Here is a 23,768-nt window from a genome sequence, read left to right as displayed (position 1 = left end):
GGCTTCTTCCAAAATGGCGAGTGATGTCATTCTGTTCCCTCCCCCTCTCCTGTCTCCAACCTCCTGCAGATGACTTCATGCTGCTGCTGTGCGCCTCCTTGCAGAGGCAGATCTTCGAGGACGAGAACAAGGCGGCGGTGCGCATCTTGGCCGGGGACAACGTGGAGATCTGCAGGGACCTGGACGCTGCCTCCTTCAGTCGGCATAACCCCGTCCCTGACTTCATACACTGCAGGTAGAGCCTCCGCAGAACCCCCGGGCTCAGAATGTGTGTGGCAATCTCCATTTTCACTATATATGCATGTTAGTAAATCAGGCTGCTTGAATGAATCCTTAAATCAATCAGTTATCATTCATTATGTAATGCAATGTTAGTGTGTGAACAGGGTTGAATTGAATATTCTATATGTAATTTTCTCAATGAGTGATGGATGAACAGACATTATCTGAAGAATCTAATTAAATCATCTTAATCAGATCACGAGAGGGTCATGAACTAAGTCACCGGTAGACATGCAGCTGTTTGAGGAGACCATATGGATGTCTTATCATCTTGAAGAGGCCATATGGATGTCTTATCTTGCCGTCTAGGTTTACAGCAATTCTAAAACATCACTAACATAGATGTTTAAGGATAACTTGAACCCCAGATTGCCTCTGCCATGCTTCAAGTGTTATATACTTTGTCCACTGGGTGGTTTCTTCACTGGTGTCCATCCTTTCTAGATGTCTGTGGCTAAGTGCTGCCAAAGTGCTGAGCACTTTGTTTTAACTGGATGCTTTGATCTTTGGTTCCCACATCACTTGAAATAACAAAATAATAAATAAGAAATGGCTGAAACACGAGAAAGCACATCTTGGGCCACACTTTGTAATTGATTATGTAGACATCCCGTTGTTTTGATGTGTGAATTGGTGAACTGTACTGACTGTACTAAGTAAAGGAGGATTGGAGAGACCCTGTTTGTCCACTGCACTTACTCCTTCCTTCTTTCCTCGTGTCTGATTACACATGAAAGGGAGAAAAATCCATAGTTCATGGTCACTCCAATCCATCCCATAACCACATCCTTTGACTCATACACTATTTTCTTCCATCTAATTCAATGAATCACTTTTAAATATGGAAGAAGGGACATGATTTTGACATGACTTAGCGTAAGCAGATTTGACAGCAATCCATTTGAGGCAATCAACATAAGGTCACATTGTGACCATATACCGTTTCATCACTGTCACTCTGTTGCTGTACCTATGGCATTAAATTAACAATAATAAAAATGACAATAACATGATAACATTTGTGAGATTAAAGAGATTTCCGGAATGTCCTCACTGTAAATCATCCTTTCTGAGGGACCATACAGTCTGTTGAGTCGTTTTCATAATTTTCTCACATGCCTACAGCCAGGAACTAGGTATACCCATTATGACGCAACACCACTAGATGGGTTAGGTTTACCCAAGTATTTACCAAGATCGCCCAAGGATTTCAACTCATGATGTATATACATATATGCATATGTATAACCCATTAAGTTAGATGGAGCCAGCACTGAACAGTAGCCACATAATGAGTATAGGTCACATGCATTTCATGTGACACACATGTGGTTTTGGAAGAAGGAGTGTTTAAGGACTTGATAATGTGTCCTCGTGCTTTGTCCTAGTTTTTTCGTTCTTCATCGATGTCTCATGTTTCCATGGATACTCATCTAGACCCCCCAGATAACACTGCTGCGCTGACAGCTTTGGTGTCTTCATTCATTTCTGGCCTGTTTGCAGGATCACAGCAGCTGGTGTTCAGTTTCCACTGACTGGCAGTGAATTGGACAATTTGCTCAATAACATTGGCTCCTGGACTGCTGCCATTCTCTCTCCTAAAGATGTGAAAATTCTTCCAGAACAGCATAATGAAACTTGAAGCCCGTGGTTCCCAACCCTGATCCTGACGGGCCATGTTGTCTGCTTATTTTTTGTTGTTACTGAGCGCTTAATTTATAGATTAAAGCAACAGATTACACTGTTAACTCACCTCATCCGGTTTCTTGTATCTCAACTGGTTGCCAAAATACTACAGATGCTGCAGCATGCCATTATCAGGGTTGAGAGCCACTGCTTTGAACAGTCATAAGAGGTTAGGCTTTGCCCATCCACCCTGTTACTGTCTTGCAGATCTTACTTGGACATGCTGAAGGTGATCGTGTTCAGCTACCTCTTCTGGTTCGTCCTCACCATCATCTTCATCACGGGAACCACCCGCATCAGCATCTTTTGCATGGGATACCTGGTGGCCTGCTTCTACTTCCTTCTTTTTGGGGGTGACCTGCTGCTCAAGCCCATTAAGAGCATCCTGCACTTTTGGGACTTCCTCATTGCCTACAATGTGTTTGTCATCACCATGAAGAACATACTCTCTGTAAGTGCTCCAGGAACTCCGTTTATGCATCATATGGACAGCGTAACACTTTTGTCAAATATATGTTGACATTGTAGGAGTATTTACTGCACGGCAGGTTTGTTCTAATGTGGAATAGTATCATTATTTAATTGTGTTGACAATGCTTCTTTTAGATTTAAATAACATTTGTCAATTCTGTTTATCTCTGCATATATTTTCCTTTAAATATTTTTGTGAATGGAGATTGATTCAGTTTCTTGATCTGATATTCTTTGCTTTATTAAATTGTGTTATGGTAATTGCGTTATTTCATGTCATTAAATCATTCTGAAAATAGGATGCGTATTATTTTCAAGGAGAACATATTTCATTAGAAGATCTCCTTGACAAACTGGGATGTGATTTCTCTGCTTGTCTCTCAGATAGTCGCCTGTGGCTACATCAATGCCCTGGTTCCAAAAAACTGTTGGCTGATCCAGCTGTTCAGCCTCGCCTGCACTATAAAGGGCTACACCCGTCGTAAGTAACCCACATTACTTGCCTGATCATATTCTGCCTTACTCTTTAAGCTTGTTTATGATATTTTCAATGCTGGGCGATGGCCAGAACGAAAATGTGGTTAATGTACGTTTTACCGTCCAAGAAATGTATTGCTGCGAAAGGACGGTGTGTTGCATAAAATCATCCCTGAATCACGTTTTTAACTTCCTGGCCGGCAGCTGACCCCAACCGGCTTTGCGATCTGCCCAGCAACGAGGCGGGCATCATCTGGGATAGCATCTGTTTCGCCTTCCTACTGCTGCAGAGGCGTGTCTTCATGAGCTACTACTTCCTGCACGTGGTGGCCGATATTCGCTCTTCTCAAATCTTAGCTTCCAGGTACGCGCACACGCTCATGTCTTTACCCTGAAAAGTACTAAATTTAATAGTCTGCTTTTGTTGATCTGTGGTTCCGCCTCATTGTTAGGCCCGTTCAATTTATGCGATGTGTGTTTTTTAAATTCTTTGTGCAAGCATATGATGCAGTCTGAAACCTTTTAAAAACACTTTAATTTAATTTGTTTGTCAAATTAAAAGGACACGAGTAACAGCTACATGTACAAGGAACAAACACACAGCATACTTAGTAAATATGGACTTCACAATCATATTCTATACAATGGAATCTTTCCCTGGTTCATACAGCTTGATAGCCAACTTGGATGGAAGGAAAACCAAACGGTGTATTTCCCCCCTGTCACCAGTAGCATAGACTTCAGATAATTATATAAGCATTTTAATGTTAAAAGCCCATGAACTATTAGCTATAGAAATAGCTGCTTCTGTATTACAGAGGGGCAGAGCTATTCCAAGCCACAATTGTGAAAGCTGTCAAGGCCAGGATTGAAGAGGAGAAGAAGTCTATGGACCAGCTCAAGAGACAGTGAGGCTTCCCTTCTATTTATATACATTTCAATAAAATGAACATTAACTCCCCCCTCACATAGATTTGTATGCTTTCTTTATCACGTGTTTGACCTCTTAATACATAACGGATGTTGTTAAAACCATTAATACCAATGCTTCACAACGATTCTTGGTCATTTATCCGTAAACTTTGTATCCATTCTCCCCTCTTGTGTTCTGTTAGAATGGACCGCATTAAAACCCGCCAACAGAAGTTTAAGAGGGGTAAGGAGAGGATGCTGAGCTTGGCTCAGGAGTCGGGGGAAGGGCGCAATCTGTTCAAGGAAGAGGACGACGATGATGGTATGACTTTGAAATGAATGTTTGTCAGTGACATGCTTCTGAAGGGGGGGGGGGGGGGGGGTTGTTCTGGCTTTGTTTTATTTTTTTCTTTACATACACACTTGAAACTAAAAATTTAAATACATATATGTATACACATGTAATTGTATTTAAAAATGGCATCAGAAGCACCAGGGTTATGATTAGGCACAGACTGAATCTTTGAATCATTTAGAAAGCTCTTGTGAAGCTTATATATAGTTCAGGCAATTATGCATAGTTCCAACAAGTAACTGAGTTATACAGCTGTAATCTTTACATTGCTGACATAGTGTTGGAAACACAAAGGTTTGTTAAAACCTTAATGTAGCTTAGTTAATTGTAATATAAGTATAAGGTTTGTGGCCAAAAAGGGATGCTGCTGCTGTGTGAAGTCTGTGGCCCTGGTTTTTCCTAATAATAATGTCTAGTAAGCAGAAGAGTAAACATTTACAGTATGTTGTTGGGTAATTATGCATAGTTGTGCAACTACATACATGCTGACAAACACACAACATTCATTTACAAAGTGAATAGAATGTTTATGATCCTGCTTTTCTGTGGAACAGTGCATGGTAGTATGTCTGTATCTGTATTCTGATATGAAATGGCTTGTTCATGTTCAATATATTTATTTTCAAAGTCTGAAATAAGTACATTTGTATATATGTAGTAGCGGTAGTGGCTGTACTAGCTATAGCAGTAATAACAAAGAGAGTTACGGATGACCACTTTGAGGAGTTCTAAGTGCTCTGATGTTCAATTGAAAGTATGCTCAGTTGTTTGTGATGTTCTTTGGTGTTTTTTGAACTGCCAGTTGTTGGAGGTCAGTATTTCCCCAAAATTAATGTTTGCAAACATTTTATTTTAGGAGAAGGAGAGAAAGAAAAAGCCAAGAGCAAAAAAAAACTGTGGTGGCGGCCTTGGGTTGACCATGCTTCCAGTAGGTTCTCCCTGTCTTTCTTGGCCCTGATACACCTTGTATCCTTGACCAGAACACTGTGGATTCCTTTACTGTGCTCCTTTGGGCTGTACTGATGCTGAAGAATGCCCTTTGACTAAAAAACGATCCATTAGACATCTCATCCAGGCCTTATTCTTTTTTACCGTATTCTGAATCTGAGAGGAATTTAAATGTGTCCATTTATGTGCATGTGGATGTTATAAATCATAAAATACTGTTATTTCAAGAAAATAAATGGGAAAACCGAAAATAGAATACGCTATTCCCAGAAAGAAAAGATATAGTGCCAAAATGTGTTGATTTGGCTGTCTTATGATGTCTGCAAGGATGTCCAGTTCGTTGGTTCATATGATACTATGCTGAAAAGTGCACAGTAAGGAATCACTGTTGTTGTGAACAATTCACTGTGTCTCAATGTCTCATTAAAAATGGATATAATCCTTCTCTGCTTTGCATGTATCAGAAATGCACTTTTTATAGTGCTGCCAATCAGCCAACATCAAAGTAACATGAAAGACTGAAGCAGAGGGGAATGGATTATGTTTATGTGAAGTGAGAGGTGTCAGCACCTGAACAAGAATTTACTGAATGCATTCAGTAGTTTTAAATGCATTCTTTTATCTTTCCACAAAATAGACCCAGCTCTGGTCAGCAATAATAATACCTGGTCTTATTTATTTCTACTGGTAGTTGGCATTGGTACACTTGAACGTTTTTAATGTATTTTTTTTTATCACTGTTAATGTTCTGGTTGGTCCTCTCAAAACAGTGCTGTTCATTTTCACATTTTCACTGTCTTCCATCTGTTGTGATGATACACTGTCAACTATTGACTTGCACTGATTCATGGTGTTCTCACCCTCATAATTTTCAGCCTGAACAATTTCTAGTGTTCCTCATATTCTTATTCTTCTGTATTTATGATTCTATACCATTCCATTGTGCACTTCTGTTCAAGGATATAAGGTTGTTTTATTCAGTGACTGTTCTGTCAGTGACTAACAGTCATGCAATGTGATTCTGTGAAGACCTGGGTCTGCCTCTAAACTGCGAAGAACTCACTGAGATAGAAAGTGATAAAGTGTCTGACCTTTGCCACCGCAGTGTCTGCAATGCCAGTCTTTTCATTGTCAGAAATCAACGCAAGCCTCACAACTGCAATTTGCGTTTTAATTTGCTGGCTTTCTAGCCAACATAGACATACTGTTCCCTTTCCTTCCTTCCTTTTCTTTATTCATTTATGAGACTGGTAAGAAAAACTAAGCTAGTTTACAGTGTAGTGTTTAAAGAATGTAATAGTTACTAGATTGAAAACTAACAGGTTGCTATTCATTCATTAGTTGCGATTCATTGATTCACATGGTTCTCATAGACCAGCTATGGTTTAGAACAGCAGACACTGCTTACAGCATCAGCTGAACTTCACTTAATCATCACACTAACTCTGACCTCATCTAAGATCCTCTGAAACACCTGTCAAAATATGGACTTCTTTCTTCAAATTAACCATCCAGTACATTGTATTATACACTTTTTGTATGAAGAATATGGAGATAATACTGTATGCACATGTGTGTGTCCTTATCCAAATTCAATAGCTTCAGTGGACCTTTTAAAAAGTTTTTTTAAATAAATAATTTAAGTAGTTACAAATCAGCTTTTACCAAAATGGCTTTTCTGATTGAGTTGCATTTACCCATGTATTTTTTCTGTTTAGCATAGAAAATACTGTGCAGACTCAAATAATTGCCAGGTCTTGTATAAAGCAGAGGGGTCCTTAACTATTTAGCAGAGCAAAACATCAATGTTAATCAAGTTCCACACAGCCATGATCTAACTCTCCAACTGTTTACCTCCCAGTGGTAAGGAGTGGAGATTATTACTTATTTGAAACGGACAGTGAGGAAGAAGAGGAAGAAGAAGACAAAAAAGAAGAAGAGCTCCCTAAAAAATCTGCTTTCCAGGTAATATCCAGAGGAGAACTGCGGTTCTGTCTCTCCTGGTTGCACATACAGCATGTGAAGTCTGAGACACTTACTGCACTGGTCTATCTCAAATTACAGCTAATTGCTTTTACTCTTCTTGTAATACTTTTTGTAATGTTTTATGTTTTGTGTGGTTTCTGATATAATTTGTACTAAAATTGAACTAATATTCTAACATTGTTCGGTATGTTTCAGACGGAGCTCCTGCAAGTTGTTTTTACTGTATATTTTCCCTGTTTCTAGAAATACCTTGTGCAGAGAACTTATTGCTAACATCTTTTGCATGGTCTTTGGTCAATGACTATTAGCTGAAATGCTGTGTTCCACTAACTTTCACCCAATTTATCCTTCTTTATAGAGAGCAATTGGAAAATTTGCTTCTGCTTTGTTGGCTTTGCCAAAGTCTGTCATTAAACTGCCCAAAACTATACTTCAGTATATAATCAGGGCGGCAAAGGTATTTTTCCAGGAATATATATTCTATTGTGTTTTGTGCGTAAAATCCCCAGTCCATGTTTGTGCATCACTTCAGAAACTGCATTTTCATTTCATTGCTTCAAGAGCTCATTACTGCATGTCAAAAATGGTTACATTTAATGTTTTAATTCATTCATCTCTCATTGATTTGCAAACCAGGTACAAATATCACTCGAAGCATGCAATGAAAATACAGTGACTGTGTGGTCTTCCCATCTCTTTATTCCTGTTTGCCCTTATGTTCAACAGTGTGCATGCCCCCATGTCTTTCCATGCTGGTCCATGGAAAATGAATTGGTCCGTATTGTAAGTCAGTATTGTATCTTGGCCACTTAGGGGGTGGTTTACTCCATTGCAATTTCATTTTCAAAATTATAGCAAGCAGTAATGTAAGGAACCAATTACATTATATTAGTGCTTATGCACTTTATATTTCATCCTTATGCTCTCACTTATGATTGGATCAAAACACCCCCTAAACCTGGTCTGCATTGTTTATGTCCTTATGATGCTTACCGTACTTCCTGGTTGCAATGGGTAAGAGACAGAAAGGGCTGTGTACTTTTGAGAGATATTTCCCCCTCCCGGAACATACTTTTCCATTAGTAATAAGCACAGGTGATTCTCATTTGTCATTTAATCAAATTAAATAGATCCGGTGTAATCAATAATTGGTGCAAAGCCATGAGATCACATGAGCGATGGCCATTCTCTGAAATACGATGTTATGTTTGAAACGAATGAAAATCTGAAAACAAAAACACAAAAACCATCCGACATTCAAGGTAGACAGCCCAAATTAGACCGAGCTTTCTGTCTATAGTGTGTGTGTTTTATTCTGAGCATCATCCGGCCCAAAATTCTGAAAGCCGTTCCCTCCTCCCAGTTCGTCTACCACGCCTGGATCACAGACTCCAAAACCGCCATGAAGGAGCGGAGCCGAGAGAGGCGCAGGTTCTGGAAAAGGCACCTGGAGTCCGACGCCCCGAGGAAAGACAGGAAGGAGGGTATGAGGCCCCAGCTCCGGCTCTCAACAGATGACAGTTTGCAAAACAGTGTTTTTATTCCCCGGCAGGTGGAGAGAAACACTTCGGTTCATCCGGGCGGCTGGCCCCTCTCGTGTTTGCTCTCGTCTGTTTGGCTTTCCGACTACATTGCTTTTTCGGGTTGCAGTGAATTTTAGTCTCCGTGGTCTCCAGCCTGGCACAGAGTGTTATTCATGAATGAGGTTTTTGTGCGCATTATGCAGTTGACTTCAGATAACCACTTAATGATTTGCTGCAGTCATTGAACTGCATGCAGTGACAGTCCTTAATGCGGTCAAGCTTTCATAAATGCTTCAGGCCATCTCTGTTTGGATCAGGCTTATAAAGTTGCATTGGCATAATGTCAGCAAAATTCACTATCAAGACCGAGGACTATCTCATGCAGTAATTCTCATTATCTTGTATGTTTATTAACATGAATATTCATATTCAAGGGGAAGTCATCATTTTACAGGTGTTTAACCTGTTTAATTTGCTCCTGAACTCTGTTTGTCATCTGTTTGTCCTCCTCTGCAGTTCATGTTGCAATAGAAGTGGGGGATGTGGAGGATGAGCGGGAGATCAGAGAGGAAGAGGAACTCGATGGACCCGGTGATTTTTTCATTTCTGGTGTATCTCATTTTCAAAACCATCCAGCTGCACACCCTCCTCATTTTTAGGTTTTAGTAAAGTAAAATTTTTCTAGTTATAGTCTATTTGTCACATGTTTCAATTACAATTCAGTGAATGTGTTAACGTGTAAAAAGACTAGCTGGCTTCCTGAGTGAATGACACATGTACACTGCAGATGATGTTGCCAGGTCTATCCTTGTTATGGCTGGTCTTGACTCCACCCCCATCCTTTTTCTCAGACAACATCATCAAGCGTGTCTTTAACATCGTAAAGTTCACCTGGGTCCTGTTCCTGGCCATGCTGGACAGCTTCACTGCCTGGCTGAACTCCATATGCCGAGAACACATCGACATCTCCACCGTCCTGCGCATTGAGCGTTGCATGCTCACGCGTGAGATCAAAAAGGTGCCAGACTCACCAGTGCCTAATCCTCCAGTTTTCTCTCGCAGCTATTAGTGGGATCCCACTATAATTGTTTGATGCATCCCTCCTGCATCTGCATTTGAAGCCTGCTAGCTGTGTGAATTGAATATAAAGTCCTCTATTTTATGCACATACTGTACAATAGTGTGCCTCCGCCTTAAATCATGTGACCAGATACCTGTATGGTGGATAAAAATAAGACTTATGCAGAGCAAAGGATTGGAGCAACAAAGGAACTGATGTGTGCACATGGCTACTAACATGTGTACTAACTGGCTCTTTTTAAACAGGGGAATGTTCCATCGCGGGAGAGCATCCACGTTTATTATCAGAAGCAGATGCGTATGAATCTGTCCAGGGAGTCCGGGCTGGACGGCATCGACGAATTCTCTGTGTCCGGATCTCAGAGGGTCGTGCACAAAAAGGACAGGCTTAAGATGGAAAGCCAGGAGTCTCGTGATAGCTTGTCCAGGTATTTTTTCAGGAGTCCCACTGATCAACATGGTTGCTCGTTCAACAATAGTGGAGTTATGGGCTTCGCTAATCTGATATTGCTCAGTCTGTGACAGCAAGCTTGTGCAGATAAATGGAGCTTGTAATCACTGCAATCTTGATTAAGTTAGGCTGTCGGTGTGACTGTATGACGTCAATCAATTTGCAGAATGTGCCTCATATTAACTTAAGCTGCTAACGTAGGTAGCCTATATGTAGGTATATATTTTGCTGCATCCCCCATCAAAATTAACAGTGAACTTAGCCAGGACAAAGACCAGCATATGTGGTGCTTTCCCAGAACCAGTTTTGACAAATGATGACCCAGTTCAGCTAAAAGAGCACCATAAATTTCCAGCATGACACCCATTTTCACAGTTACCATTTTCAGCACGCATTGATGTGTTCCTGTTACTCCACTTGTTTTTATCGTGGCACAGTCTCAATGGACACTTTAGCTTTGGTAATTTCGCCCGCTCCGCATTTCACCAGGTTGTCAGTGTTTGTTCCTCTCATAAAACACAGAGGAATGCTAGGCTTGCTTAAGCATTTGTAAATGGCATGGAGGGAGTGTGCCAGGTTCCCACAGCAGCTCCCTGTTTCCTGGAACAAAGTAGAGTTCTCTTCTCTGCTTCTGCTCCTCATTTTAAACGGTCTTATACATTTCACTGTGATTTAATCATAAGTTCTGAATGCCATTAGTGTTCATTTCGCTGTACACCACTGTGGTATTGTGTTTGTTTTGCTGAAATGTGCACAGCCCGTAAATAAGAAAAACCTATTTGCAGTACATGGTGTATTGCAGTTTCTTTACTGTAATTCACCATGTTGGAATGCATGTACTGAATCTAGATTAATTTGGCTTGAAAGATATTTAAATATCTGTGTACAATATGAAGTGTACAGTTCTTGTGTATGGGCTGATTGTCACATTGTTGGTGTCACATTGTTGGTGCGTGACTGTGATCATCATTAATCCCACTCGTCCCATGTCCACGGTGTGGTTCGGCAGCGCCTACACCGAGGCCACCATGCTGTACTCCCACCAGTCCACGCTGGATGACCTGGACGGAATGTCCGAGAGCATTCCCAAAACCAGCGAGCGCGCCAGGCCCAAGCTGCGCAAAATGTACAACCTGGACGCGTCCAATTCGTCTGCGGACAGCGGCGGCAGCATTGTGTCCAGGTGCCTGGCCTCTCACCCCCCCCCCCCACCCCCACCCACCCACCCACCATATCCACCCACGCCTGTGCCATTTGTTAGTTTCATTTCTCGTAACGGCAGAGGTATATTCAACCTGCCTGTGTTCGTTATGCTCAAATGTTTGTCACCAGGGTCCACTCTCATTCGGAAGGCCTCTCTGTTAAAATCCAGACGCAGAAATGTCAGAATGGTTTAAAGAGGACTACAAATTCTATGTGACCACCTGACTCCTCCATAATTTCGCTCTGTCATTTTGAAATGGAATCCCTGGTGACCAGTCCCATGTCTTCTCAGATGGATGGATGGATTCAGTGTTTTCTTCTGCTATATGACTGAAAGGATGACGTTTGTTTGCCTGGGGTGCGGGAGCTTAGTGTTCTCACAGTGAGGCAAGATGCAAAGGATATTGAGGGGGGAGGGGATATCTCTTCGTACTCGTCTGGCAGACGGACGGGGCAGGGGGGCTAACTGTCTGACTCTGTGTGCTCCATGCTTCAGTGCTGACAGATTGCTGCTGTGCTTAAATTGCTCCTCTCTCAGCACCTGTGCTGTCCTCACTGGGGACATTCTGAAGAAAGCAAACAGACAAACAGCCAGAGTCTAACACTGGCGCATGTGTGAGGGATGTGCAAGAAATAAAGCAAGGGTCCGCATTTCACTGAAATTGCCCCTGCGTTATATCACTGTAAAGGGTGATTTACGGGTGCTTGCTTAGCAGCTATTCGTTTTCAGGAGCATTTCATTCTTAAATGAATGTACAATTTAGTATAGCAGTTTGATATAACTGATGTGCAACTCAGTCTCAATATCTTCCGTCAAAACACAAATATTTTCTCGTTGACACGGCCACAGATCCTTTCTGGGTCCAATTCTGTGAAATTCTGCCCTCTTGTGCCTCCTTTCGAAACTGTTATTTTTTAGTGAAAAATGTGGCGATGTAATTCACTGAAAAATGTTGCAAGGCTGGCATGAAAGCTAAATAAAATATCCTCCCACATATCCCCAGTATATTGCCTTAAATGTTATTCATGTATGTAATCAATTGGACCAGCGCTACCGTTAAACCAATAATCCCCTGGTTGCCATCTCTGTGGCTCAAGGCAGATTAGCAGCAGCTGAATTTCCCCAGAGGTAGGGCCGGGGGATTTCAGTTCTGACGCTGGGCTTTCGTGTTCTCCCTCTCCCACGCAGTGAGCCCACGCAGTGCACCATGCTGTGCTCTCGGCAGGGCACCGAGGACGCTATAGAGGAAGTGGAGGATGAGCAGGACCAGGACTCCCCCAGGGGGCAGGGGGAGGTGGGGCCAGAGGCGGAGCAGCCGGAGGGTCCATGTTTAGAGGCGGAGGGGGAGACTTCAGCGCGCGCCACCGACGGGCGACCCGGGGGCGAGGACGGAGACGGGGACGGAGATGGGGACGGGGACGGGGACAGGGACAGGGACAGGCGGGACGGAGATGGGGACGGGGACGGGGACGGGGACGGGGGCTGCATTTTGGAGACGGAGGAGGCGGGGCAGGACTATTTGTTCCCCGCGGAGTGTGAGGTCCAGCTGTACTCGTCGGACACGGACGCCCCCACCACTTTCCCCACGGACGCAGACGTGCCCCCCTCCTACAGCAAAGCCGTCAGCTTCGACAGAGGCTCTGTTGGCTCAGACAAAGACGACAAGCACCTGACGGACACCGATGCCTGCAGGTCGGACTACCTGGACGACTCCCTGCTGCCCTCCTTTACCCACGAGCTGACTGCCAGCGAGCTGCTGCTCAACAAGTAAGGCCTGAACAGCCACTGTCGCTGCACTGTCACTGACAACACAAGGGACCCTTGGTCTTCTATACACTATTTTACAGTATTTAAATTTGATAATCAACTCCCTTCAAACACATTGGAAATCCTAAAATATGTTCTTCAATGGTGTGATTTTCTGTAAAAAGTTTGTTGACATATGACAGCACCCTTCCATTCCTTGTCATGCTTTTGTTAGCCTTATAAGGACCAATATACACAATAGTTCAAGCACTGTGTAGAAAGTATACATTGGTTTCTGAATTAATTGTAAATATAAATTTAAGGTTACATTTTCCAGAAATTTAAGAGTTAAATTGAAGAGCATATTAAGAACTCTTCATAATTGAGCTTTAATGGAATACCATGTCAGCACACACTTGAGCAATGCAGCGCATTGGAGCGGTTTAGAATTGCGTCTGTTGGTCCCTCCTTTGCTGTTCAGGATGTTCTACGATGAGGAGCTGGAGGCCTCTGAGGGGTTTTACCAGAACCAGCCCCAGCTGCTGCAGCTCTCCTATGCTCTCTACAACATGCTGGTGGCGCACTCCGAGATGGTGTGCTACCTGGTCATCATCCTGAACCACATGATCTCCGCCTCGGTGGTCACCCTGGTCCTGCCCATCCTCATCTTCCTGTGGGCCATGCTGTCAGTTCCCCGGCCTAGCAAGCGCTTCTGGATGACGGCCATAGTCTACACGGAGGTACAGCGCCCCCCTGTGCTCAATGAGTGGGGTGACCAGATTTCCCGTTTTTCCTGGGACAGCCCCATTTTATGTCCTGACTTACTCAGGGAAAGCCTTCATTTCAGTCCTGCCGTACTTCAGTGGGTTTTCTGTTCTTATTGCATTATGTACATGGAGCTCCATGGAATCTGGTCACCCTATCAATGAGTCACAACCTCAGCACAGCTTTGTCCATAGACTCCACACCAGTGGTAGCTCCTGGGTGGGAAACTGCAGTCATATCTGCAGTTGTGTGCACAAAGAAATGTATATGTCAGATTTAACTGAGCAGCTAAACAGTACAGTAGTGCCTGGGTAGGTTAGAAAATATAAAATAATATAATTCTTAATTGTTTTCTGTGGTCTCACTTTAGTCATTCAAAGCCACTCAAAGATTAGCATTTAAAATACAATTTAAAGCATATTAATTGGATTCAGAACGATTCGTTTTAATTTGATGATACACACAAACCTTTGGGTCTCATTCACGACACGTGTACGATCAGATTTGATTGTTAACTGTGCTTACTAATGATTCTGTGATGGATTTTGGAATTCTTTCTTTTTTTCTTCATCTGTTGGGGAACACATGTAAATGCAGAAGATTTTTTCTATTTCGAATGCTTTATAATTCATGCAGTGTCGTTTTATGTAAGTTTTTGATAAAATGGATTGATGGTGATTGATAATCGTATATAACGGCCCACAAGTGCACAGCGAAATCCAACACTTATGAATGGCGTATTTGTGGACTGCTTGGCTAATGGTGCCTTGGGGAAGAAAGCATGCCTTTAGGGACTATGAGGCATTGATATGTTTGCGGAGAGAAATGAATGGGTAATGTTTGCACACTGCCCTAAAGCGGCTCGCCTTTTATGGGTTCACTAGGGTGTTTTCTTATGCAAATCAGCATGAACAGGCACGCACATTCAGTTTTATGAACAATTGCCATTAATCCTCTGATACACCTGGGATACGCACAAAATCGAACACCTGCGTATTTTTCATGAATCCCACGTTGGATTTTCTGTACTAACTTTTATTAAGAAGAATTTAGGAAAAGTTTTGTGAATGAGGCTCATTGTTTTGAAACACTTAGTAAGTTCTCAGTTCCTTTGTCCAGTGGCAATGCCTTGTATTGTCTCTGCTCTCAGTGTAAGATTCATGGAGATATAACTTAATGTAACTTAATGGTAATAAAAACATGTTTGTATTCTTAATGAGCTCATATTATGTACATTCTTTTTCCAGGTCACCATTGTGATAAAATACTTCTTCCAGTTCGGCTTCTTCCCCTTCAACCAAAATATAGAGTTTGACAAGTCAAAGCCTTTCCACCCTCCTAATATCATTGGAGTTGAGAAGAAGGAAGGCTATGTGCACTATGACCTGGTTCAGCTCCTAGCTCTCTTCTTCCACAGATCCATCTTAAAGGTACTTCCTCACAATACACATTGCTTTTATACTGAAATATTTAATATATGAGTTTAAAAACTACTCATATTATTGTATGATTTATGTTTTTATGTACATGGTTTTTTTTTACATGTAGAAAAAAGTTCTTACATCGAAAAGCTAATGTTGCTGAAGTAAATCAGTTGAAGTGTTCTGCACACCGTCCCTGTAATGGTTTATATAACAGATTCCAACTACACACAAATTTATGCTTATTCTTCCTTGTAACATAACATCTGATAATGGAAAGTACCAATTGCCGTAATCTGATTGGCCTTTTTAATTTCCAACTTTCTCACATCTCCGGCCGCCGATCCAGTGCCACGGCCTGTGGAACCAGGACGACCGCAGAGCGGCGGAGAAGGTGCCCCTGCACGGCGGCGAGCCGGAGGAGGAGGAGGCGCAGGCTGCAGGAGAGGGGAGGGGGTCTGCGGACAGCTCCCTGAAGTCCGTCGACCTGGAAGCCTCGCTGGAGTCGGTGCACGTGCGCTTCCCCGAGCAGCGCAGGCTCGTGCGGAGGAAGAGCTCTGCCACGGGCTCCCACGCGTCCCATCGCTCCTTCCACTCCAAGAGAGGTACGGGCGGGGCCGGGGGGTCATTGGAGCACTGTGGAGGAGGATTTGGGAGGGAAGGGGCATCCGTACATGTTGATGGATTGAGAAAGCTGTTACATTCCAGCTTAGCTAACAATCTGTAGCATAATGAGAGCCTGTTAATGGATTTTTTAAAAACCCTGTGCAGTCAAAATAGTCATTTTTCTAATTGTTGTATTATACATAAATAAAAGTTTTTGTTTTTTTTGTTTTTTTTTCTTTTGTGAATGGAACATTTTTATACTGCCTAACACAGAAGGATTTTGTATTGGTCAGTTTGAGACCATATTTATTGCATATTTAGTATAGAATTTAATTGTCTGGCAATTTAGTGGGCTGCCATAATATTAACATAGTGTGAAAATGCTTTACCTCTGGAGTAAATCCTAAAGATCACTATTTAAAAATCACTTATCAATTCTGTTGCCATGTGCGGTGGGTATGGCTTTTGGTAGCAGACATTTCCATGATTCCCACAGGCAGTACAAGCACACGGAACAGCCACAGGAGGGCGAGCAGTGTGTTCAGTGTCCACCAGAAGAGCCGTAAGGAGCTGCTCCTGGAAAAACTGAGGGAGCAGCTGATCAAAGCCAAAGCCTTCACTGTGAAAAAGTGAGTGTGTCCTGGCTCTAGTGAGCTATACATTTTATACTGGCTCCAGTAATTATGATTGATATATAGTTAACTTCACATTATGTGTTTAAACATTTGACTTTCCAACTACGTATTGCACTTTAGAATCCAAAGCATTTAATCACCAAGTAATGGCTTATTTTCTTTATTTTTATTGGCTTTGTCTTTGCATGTGCAGAAACATGACCATGTATCTAATGTTCATTTTTGCTTCTTTGTACAAGAACCCTTGAGATATACCTCCCCATCCGTCAGTTCTTCTACAACCTGATTCACCCAGAATACAGTGCTGTGACAGACGTCTATGTACTCATGTTCCTGGCGGACACCGTAGACTTCATTATTATTGTGTTTGGCTTTTGGGCTTTTGGGGTACGTTTGACATTTCATTTTCTGTAATTCAGTGCAAATTATTCCTGTTTTTTTTTTTCAGAAACGCTTAAAATGTTTGTCAGAAGGTAGTTAATGACATGATTATAAAATAATGATTGTGTTAGTACCTATCGTCTGGATAAAATTAATGTAGTATTACTATTAATATGGTATTGACTCTAGTAAGTCACATTTGGGAAGTAATTTTGTACCAGCTTACCACAAGTCTAAAATGTAATATTTTGTTTCTGTTAATTGATGGGTGGATGTAATGTGAATGTGAATGAATAACTTATGAAATACAGTATTCTAATTTTAACTATTTTAATTCAGCTTTATGAAAAAAAGTGCATTTCACAAACATTTCCAAATCATAGTGAGCAATTTCCTTTTCCCTGTTTGCCTCAGAAACATTCAGCAGCTGCTGACATCACATCCTCTCTGTCAGAGGACCAGGTGCCTGAGGCCTTCCTGGTCATGGTCCTCATCCAGTTTGGCACTATGGTGGTGGACCGGGCCTTGTACCTAAGGAAAACAGTCATGGGCAAGGTCATCTTCCAGGTCATCCTGGTGTTTGGAATACATTTCTGGATGTTTTTCATCCTACCAGGGGTCACAGAGAGGTACTGATGCACTCAGATGTCATGCATTATGTTAACTCTTCTATTGCATCATTATCTTCACTTAATTGTAACTCTGTTAAGAATCTACCGGTCAGCAATATGAAACCACTCCTGCATCCTACAAGCGCACACTTTTCTATTTTGTGTCGAAAAATATTGTTTGTCATTTTAATTGACGACATGTTCATAACAGCATATGTTTCCATCCCCAGACGCTTTAGTCAGAACACTGTGGCGCAGCTCTGGTACTTTGTGAAGTGCATATACTTTGGACTGTCAGCCTATCAGATCCGCTGTGGTTACCCCACCCGAGTGCTGGGTAACTTTCTCACCAAGAGCTACAATTATGTCAACCTCTTCCTCTTCCAAGGGTGAGTGACACTGTTATGAAACTATAAACATGCAGAACAAAGAATATCTGTATAGCTGTATCAAAATAAATGTATCACTGTAAAAATCAAAGAAATATTTTTGCTGAACATATGAATAACATCTTACATGATTTTTAATTTGGGCACATAAACATCAAAGAAATGGGCGTAAAGAATTAGAGGAGAGCAAACCTTACAATTTCACCGGAGCCAGAGCCCTGATTTTTTACACCTCTATGGCAATGTGTACCTGCATTTAACTTGTGGGCCCTCACATTTGTGGGCGGTATAATATGGGACATTTGGCTTTATGTTCCTCTTTCTTTGCGGTGTATGAGATGGGATGTGACAGGTGCTGTGACTTGGGCCCTCTTACCTTTTCGTGAGGTCTCAGAATCCTTAAAATCACCACTTCCCACTATATTTTGAGAACGCTAGGGGTAAGGCCCAACTATAATAAAATATGCAAAACAGAACTGAATGCCTCACTGCTGCTCACATGTTGCTTCTGTTATTCCATCCACTTGGATGGAAATGGCTGCAGTTATTTGAGTTTGATTCGTCCCTCCAGTAAATGCAATGTCCTGTCTGTGACCCAGGTTCCGCCTGGTGCCTTTCCTGACGGAGCTGCGAGCCGTGATGGACTGGGTCTGGACCGACACCACCCTGAGCCTCTCCAGCTGGATCTGTGTGGAGGACATCTACGCGCACATCTTCGTTCTCAAGTGCTGGAGGGAGTCGGAGAAGGTGAGGGACGACTGAGACAGGCGGTCAGTGGCCAAACCGGCTACACTGTCTCTCTTTCCCTTCCACCAATCTGCTCTCTTCCAAAGCGCTGTGCTTTGTGGTCTGACCAATAGAGAGAGGTTTTTAAGTGTTTGGAGGCATTCTGGGTTTCGAGGAAGGCTGACCGGTCTGTACTGGCACGCAATGAAAATGTCAGAGCAAACTTTCATTTAATAGTCACATTTACAAAAGCGAACAGGAATTAACACTAGCATTTTCCAGTCTATCAGAAAAGTGATAAAATTCAGATGTGGCAGCAAGCCATTTCCATTATTTTTTTAAGTAAGAATAATGGTGTAGAAGAAGCTGGAGTGAGCATGTGTGAACTGCGTGTGCCCTGTTTCCAGAGATACCCCCAGCCTCGGGGGCAGAAGAAGAAGAAGGTGGTGAAGTATGGGATGGGGGGCATGATCGTGATGCTGCTCATCTGCATCGTCTGGTTCCCCCTGCTCTTCATGTCCCTGGTCAAGTCTGTCGCCGGGGTGGTCAACAAGCCTCTGGACGTCTCTGTCACCATCACTCTGGAGGGGTTCCAGGTACGCCTGTCCTCTCACTGTCCGACGGGACATCAGAGGTGTAAACGTCTTGCAAATAGCAAATAGCAGAACATTATGTGTATATTTATGTGTATTTTAGAGTGATGTATTTTATGAGCAATTCAGCATTTTTAATGTAATGTTTGATGGATGATCATTACATTTGTATATACTTTACTATTACTGACTGTGAAAATTTGGTTAGCCAGGCTCATGCACAGTATGAATTGCTTTAGAACGGTTTAAGTGCCTTAATCACTTCCTGATTGTGTTTCTGCAGCCTATCTTCACCATGAGCGCCCAACAGAATCAGCTTAAGGAAATGAGGGAATTAGAGTTCACTGATTTTGTGAATTCACATAAAATAACTCCGGTAGGTTAATCGGTATTACTGCTCTAAAAACTGTGAAGACTCATACATTGAGGAGTTAGCACATCACCAACTTACTCTAATAAATGTAAGAAAAAATGAGTGGGATTGCTTTGTAATATGGCTTGTTTAGTTTTTATATTCATAAAAGTTTATTTGTAACCATTATTTTGATATCAATAATTTGCTAGACAGTATATGCTCTTTGTATGTAAGTCACTTGGTTTTGTGTATGCCCCCCCCCCCAAAAAAAAAAAACGGTACCAACAGAGCATTAATTATGCTGAACATCCATGTTGTTAGAATTCATAAGCATGTGGTTCTTATGGTGATAGATTTAAAAGGGGTTTTTTTCCTGTCTCCAGGGTGCATTGCAGTTTCTGGAGGCCTACTCATCTGAAGATGTGACTGTAGCAGAACTGGAGGGCAGTTCAAATTCCCTATGGACAATCAGTCCACCCAGCAGGAAGAACCTGATGAAGGTGTTGAAAGATGAGATCACTTTTCCTGTCACTGTTACCTGGTCCATTCAGAGGTACAACCAAACCATCCTATATTCATATATTAATTTTGAATAGTGTTTGGCTTCATGGTTTAGCAACCCTAATTTCTAACATCAGGTGCAAGCCTGTGACCTAGAATGCAGATACACAATGAAACCATACTCATGTTTACTGGCACCTGGGCTATAAGATGTGATTCCATTATGCAAGTTGACTGATTGTGATCACAAGATGAAGAAAAAAACATTACCGTTGTGTTGCCATTTGGTATTCTCAAAGTTTTCACATTTTTTCTCTCCATCAACAGGAACCTGAGTTTAGGAGCTAAAGCTGAGTTTGCAACAGACAAGCACATAGCCTATCTAGACACAAAAACAAGAGTGGAGCTTATAAAACTGTTAAATGGGACCAGGCGTGATGCTGTGTGAGTATACTGATTAAACTCAGGTTTAATGTTTCAGGTGCCTTTTTTCCAGGTGGTAAGGTGTCTGTCTGAAGTGCCCCTCTTCTTCTCTTTCACAGGGTAATAGAACACGCCTTCCCCTGCTTCATTCGAGCTCCCAGTGACTCCAATGCCAAACCCATTGAACAGCTTTATAAAGGTAATAGCAAAGATGCAAATGTTTGGTTTGTGTGGGACAAGAACTTTAGGTATTCTTTGTACAAGTGGTATCAGCTTGGACAATCGAAAACTTGCGCAGTTATTTGCCCTCTAGGAGTTTGATTATCACAGCTTAAGTTGTGTCTTGAAAACAAATGTGGTTAATTCATTCACATGAGTTACCAATGAACAGGTGTTACTGTGGTGACAGACCTATTTTGGTCTATGTCATGAAAACAGAAGTGTGTATCTAAGGACTTTCAGTTACTACATTCATAAAAATGTTTGGCAGAGATTAAAACTAATTGCAATTAATTTACGCAACAATGTATTTTTTGTGTTTTCCATAATTTAGGGCTTACCATAGACAAATGCACTGATTGGTAGTTCTTGCCTAACTTGCACGCTTATGATTGATGTCAGTGTGTTAAATCATTTAAATATCATTAAATAAAACTTCGAAAGTAGATTCATGAATGTAATGACTGATAATCTGTCAATTGATAACTCAAATACCCTAAAACTAAACTAAACTAAAACTAAAAAAATACCCTCCTTAAGCATTCACTAATAATGTGTTTTGAACGCATTGTTGTCGAAACATCACGTCATGCACATGTGGTGAATTTCTATGAATCATCTGTTCAATGATATTGAGTGTCAGGCATGATCTAGTGTCAGGTTTTATCTTATTGATGCATTCTGTTTCAGATGAAAAGTATAAGAAAATCACACTGGCCCTGGAGAGAACCCACAACATGACAGGGGAGATGCAGGAGTGGTGGATCGTGGACCAGCCCGTCAAGTGTAAGACGGAGAAGAAGCAGAAGGCTGGCCTGGAGCTGTTTGTGTTCAGTGATAAAGTCAGCCCACCCAGCCTGGGCTTTCTGGCAGGATATGGGTATGTGGAGATTACATCCTTGTACCAGTGTGAGTGTTATAGGCTAGAATAAAAGATTAGGAAAATACAAACAGTATGTGGCACATTCAAGCTATTGCATTTGTTTTACTTTTTAATGTGTTGATTAAATTGTTGTTTATTCCTTGGAGACCAGGTGACATGTCTCTGCAATAATTACTTTTTGACATTAGAAGTAAAATGATCATTAGATGTTGCCACCCATCAGTCTCTGACACTGAAAGCTATGAGATCGCCGGTACAACAGGAACTGAATTCGGTCAATATTTGTCGTTTGACTCACAAATAACAGCAGGCGTTCTTTTCTTTCTGCTCAGATTGGTGAGATCGTTTTTATGGTTGCTGCGCTAGCCAAACTGTTTCTGAAGTGATGAAAAACACCTTTGTGTTCATGTAGGAGTCAGTTAAGGATAAATGTTGACTGAATTCCGGCTCATGCGTAATGAGATTCTGTGTGTTCCCTTCTCTCTTCCACTTCCCCCCCATGCCGCACAGGATCATGGGTCTGTACGCCTCTGTGGTGCTGGTGATCGGGAAGTTCGTGCGTGAGTTCTTCAGCGGGATTTCCCACTCCATAATGTTCGAGGAGCTGCCCTGTGTGGACCGCATCCTCAAGCTCTGCACCGACATCTTCCTGGTGCGGGAGACCGGGGAGCTGGAGCTGGAGGAGGACCTGTACGCCAAGCTCATCTTCCTCTACCGCTCCCCAGAGACTATGATCAAGTGGACCAGGGAGAAGACACAGTGAGGGGCGATGCCTCCAGACCAAGGACGCTGGAAAAACCAACCAATGGAAACAAAAGCACAATCCGCTGGGTCCATGGCCGGGTCTCTTTGCATGATGGCCTGGCGGCAGCAAAACGGATCCCGTTGAACCTCCACTGCCCTCTACAGCACAGACATGACATGACATTTTCTCAACCTTCCTCAAAAATCTGCATTCATTTTTTTCGGGTCTGTATAGGCTGATTAATATGAGCATTTTTTGCGGTGTGTCTCCAGGCAGAATGGCGCTGCTGCTCTCCAGTTGCTCAGATCTCTGGCCTTTTTTTCAGTTTGGAATACATGAACCACGGGTTGTGCAATACGCTGCCCCAGGAGGCTGGCTGTAAACTTGAACTGACACCGATTTTTTTTTTTTTTTTTTTTTTCACGAGATCGTGGAAAGATGCCCTAATGGTGGATTGGTAAAGGGCAGCGACTGACTGAAAGACACTCGCCACTTTTTTTCTTTTTTTTTTAAAGAAAGAAAGACGTTTTCTTGAATCCGGAAATGCTTCAGTTCTGCGGCAGAGAAAGAGAGGAGGCCTTTAAGGCACGGAAGACGAACGACATGACTATCTTTACATGCCTTATTTCGTTTGTACAGTCAACTTATCAGTGGGTTAAAAAAAAGCATATTCTTCTCAGGAAAAGACACTTATCATCTCACCAAGAAGGGGTTTTTCTGCCTTCATTGTATATCTCTGGGGAATATGCCATAAGCATTTCATAAGAGTATGCAATTATCTTATGTGCATTGTCAGGAGCAGACCTCCCATTCTATCTGAGCCCAAGGGAAGCCCTCTCACAGTCAGAGCAAGGGGCTAATGCAGGTACAGAACCATCTCTAGAGTGACTACAGTACACCTAGGGGAAGGTCCTGTGGCTTATGAATTATGTTTTTCATCTTGGAATGCTCTTTTTTACTTTTCATCTAAAGTAAGAAAAAAAACAGAAGAAAAAAAGAAATAAAAATCTAACAAAACAAAAAACACTACATTCACAGTGCTGAATTGTGAATGAAAAAAAAAAGATAAACAGCTTATCGAGGTCACACCTTAAGCAAAATGTGAGCAAAGGCAGTCCGAACTATGCATTAGAAAACTTAGCATGAAAAAAAATTAAATTATTGCGATCATTTTCATTGTGTACACATTTTTGGGAAAAAAGAAGCATAAATCTGACTGTGTACAGCAGCTGTATAATTACAGGACATGTGGTGGAGATTTGGCTCAGCGAGCAGAAAATAAAGCACATGTTGGAAAGCCAATTGTTTTTCATCCACCTTTTCAATGTCTGTTGAATTGAAGATGTAGGGATGAAATGCAATGCAGCGGATTGAGGTGTAATGCAGAAGCCATC

At 42.0% G+C, this 23,768-nt stretch overlaps 1 protein-coding gene across 7 annotated transcripts in view; it reads left to right on the top strand.

Annotated features, from left to right (window-relative positions):
* LOC135252733 (piezo-type mechanosensitive ion channel component 2-like) overlaps positions 1 to 23,676 on the top strand; it is a 128,066-nt gene extending 104,390 nt beyond the window's left edge. For 3 of the 7 annotated variants that reach the window (XM_064331177.1, XM_064331172.1, XM_064331173.1), the window contains exons 25-54: positions 70 to 235; positions 2,176 to 2,419; positions 2,824 to 2,920; positions 3,121 to 3,280; positions 3,735 to 3,824; positions 4,032 to 4,150; positions 5,040 to 5,111; positions 6,993 to 7,096; positions 7,844 to 7,891; positions 8,481 to 8,601; positions 9,157 to 9,231; positions 9,492 to 9,658; positions 9,967 to 10,148; positions 11,181 to 11,354; positions 12,564 to 13,142; positions 13,603 to 13,861; positions 15,134 to 15,316; positions 15,657 to 15,912; positions 16,410 to 16,542; positions 16,788 to 16,935; positions 17,344 to 17,558; positions 17,771 to 17,929; positions 18,529 to 18,676; positions 19,063 to 19,251; positions 19,532 to 19,624; positions 19,987 to 20,156; positions 20,432 to 20,548; positions 20,647 to 20,726; positions 21,437 to 21,626; positions 22,140 to 23,676. In XM_064331177.1, the coding sequence (XP_064187247.1) occupies positions 70 to 235; positions 2,176 to 2,419; positions 2,824 to 2,920; positions 3,121 to 3,280; positions 3,735 to 3,824; positions 4,032 to 4,150; positions 5,040 to 5,111; positions 6,993 to 7,096; positions 7,844 to 7,891; positions 8,481 to 8,601; positions 9,157 to 9,231; positions 9,492 to 9,658; positions 9,967 to 10,148; positions 11,181 to 11,354; positions 12,564 to 13,142; positions 13,603 to 13,861; positions 15,134 to 15,316; positions 15,657 to 15,912; positions 16,410 to 16,542; positions 16,788 to 16,935; positions 17,344 to 17,558; positions 17,771 to 17,929; positions 18,529 to 18,676; positions 19,063 to 19,251; positions 19,532 to 19,624; positions 19,987 to 20,156; positions 20,432 to 20,548; positions 20,647 to 20,726; positions 21,437 to 21,626; positions 22,140 to 22,392 (4,991 nt within the window). In that variant the 3' untranslated portion in view covers positions 22,393 to 23,676. Of the gene's footprint in view, positions 1 to 69; positions 236 to 2,175; positions 2,420 to 2,823; positions 2,921 to 3,120; positions 3,281 to 3,734; positions 3,825 to 4,031; positions 4,151 to 5,039; positions 5,112 to 6,992; positions 7,097 to 7,475; positions 7,575 to 7,843; positions 7,892 to 8,480; positions 8,602 to 9,156; positions 9,232 to 9,491; positions 9,659 to 9,966; positions 10,149 to 11,180; positions 11,355 to 12,563; positions 13,143 to 13,602; positions 13,862 to 15,133; positions 15,317 to 15,656; positions 15,913 to 16,409; positions 16,543 to 16,787; positions 16,936 to 17,343; positions 17,559 to 17,770; positions 17,930 to 18,528; positions 18,677 to 19,062; positions 19,252 to 19,531; positions 19,625 to 19,986; positions 20,157 to 20,431; positions 20,549 to 20,646; positions 20,727 to 21,436; positions 21,627 to 22,139 lie in introns of all 7 variants that reach the window. The other 4 variants (XM_064331178.1, XM_064331175.1, XM_064331174.1 and 1 more) reach the window with 4 other exon arrangements.
* The last annotated feature ends 92 nt before the right edge of the window (positions 23,677 to 23,768 follow it).

Source organism: Anguilla rostrata, chromosome 4 (assembly GCF_018555375.3).
Source record: "Anguilla rostrata isolate EN2019 chromosome 4, ASM1855537v3, whole genome shotgun sequence".
Taxonomy (NCBI): Eukaryota; Metazoa; Chordata; class Actinopteri; order Anguilliformes; family Anguillidae; genus Anguilla; species Anguilla rostrata.
Note: the sequence above shows the minus strand (reverse complement) of the source record. Positions and strands in the feature narration are given on the sequence as shown.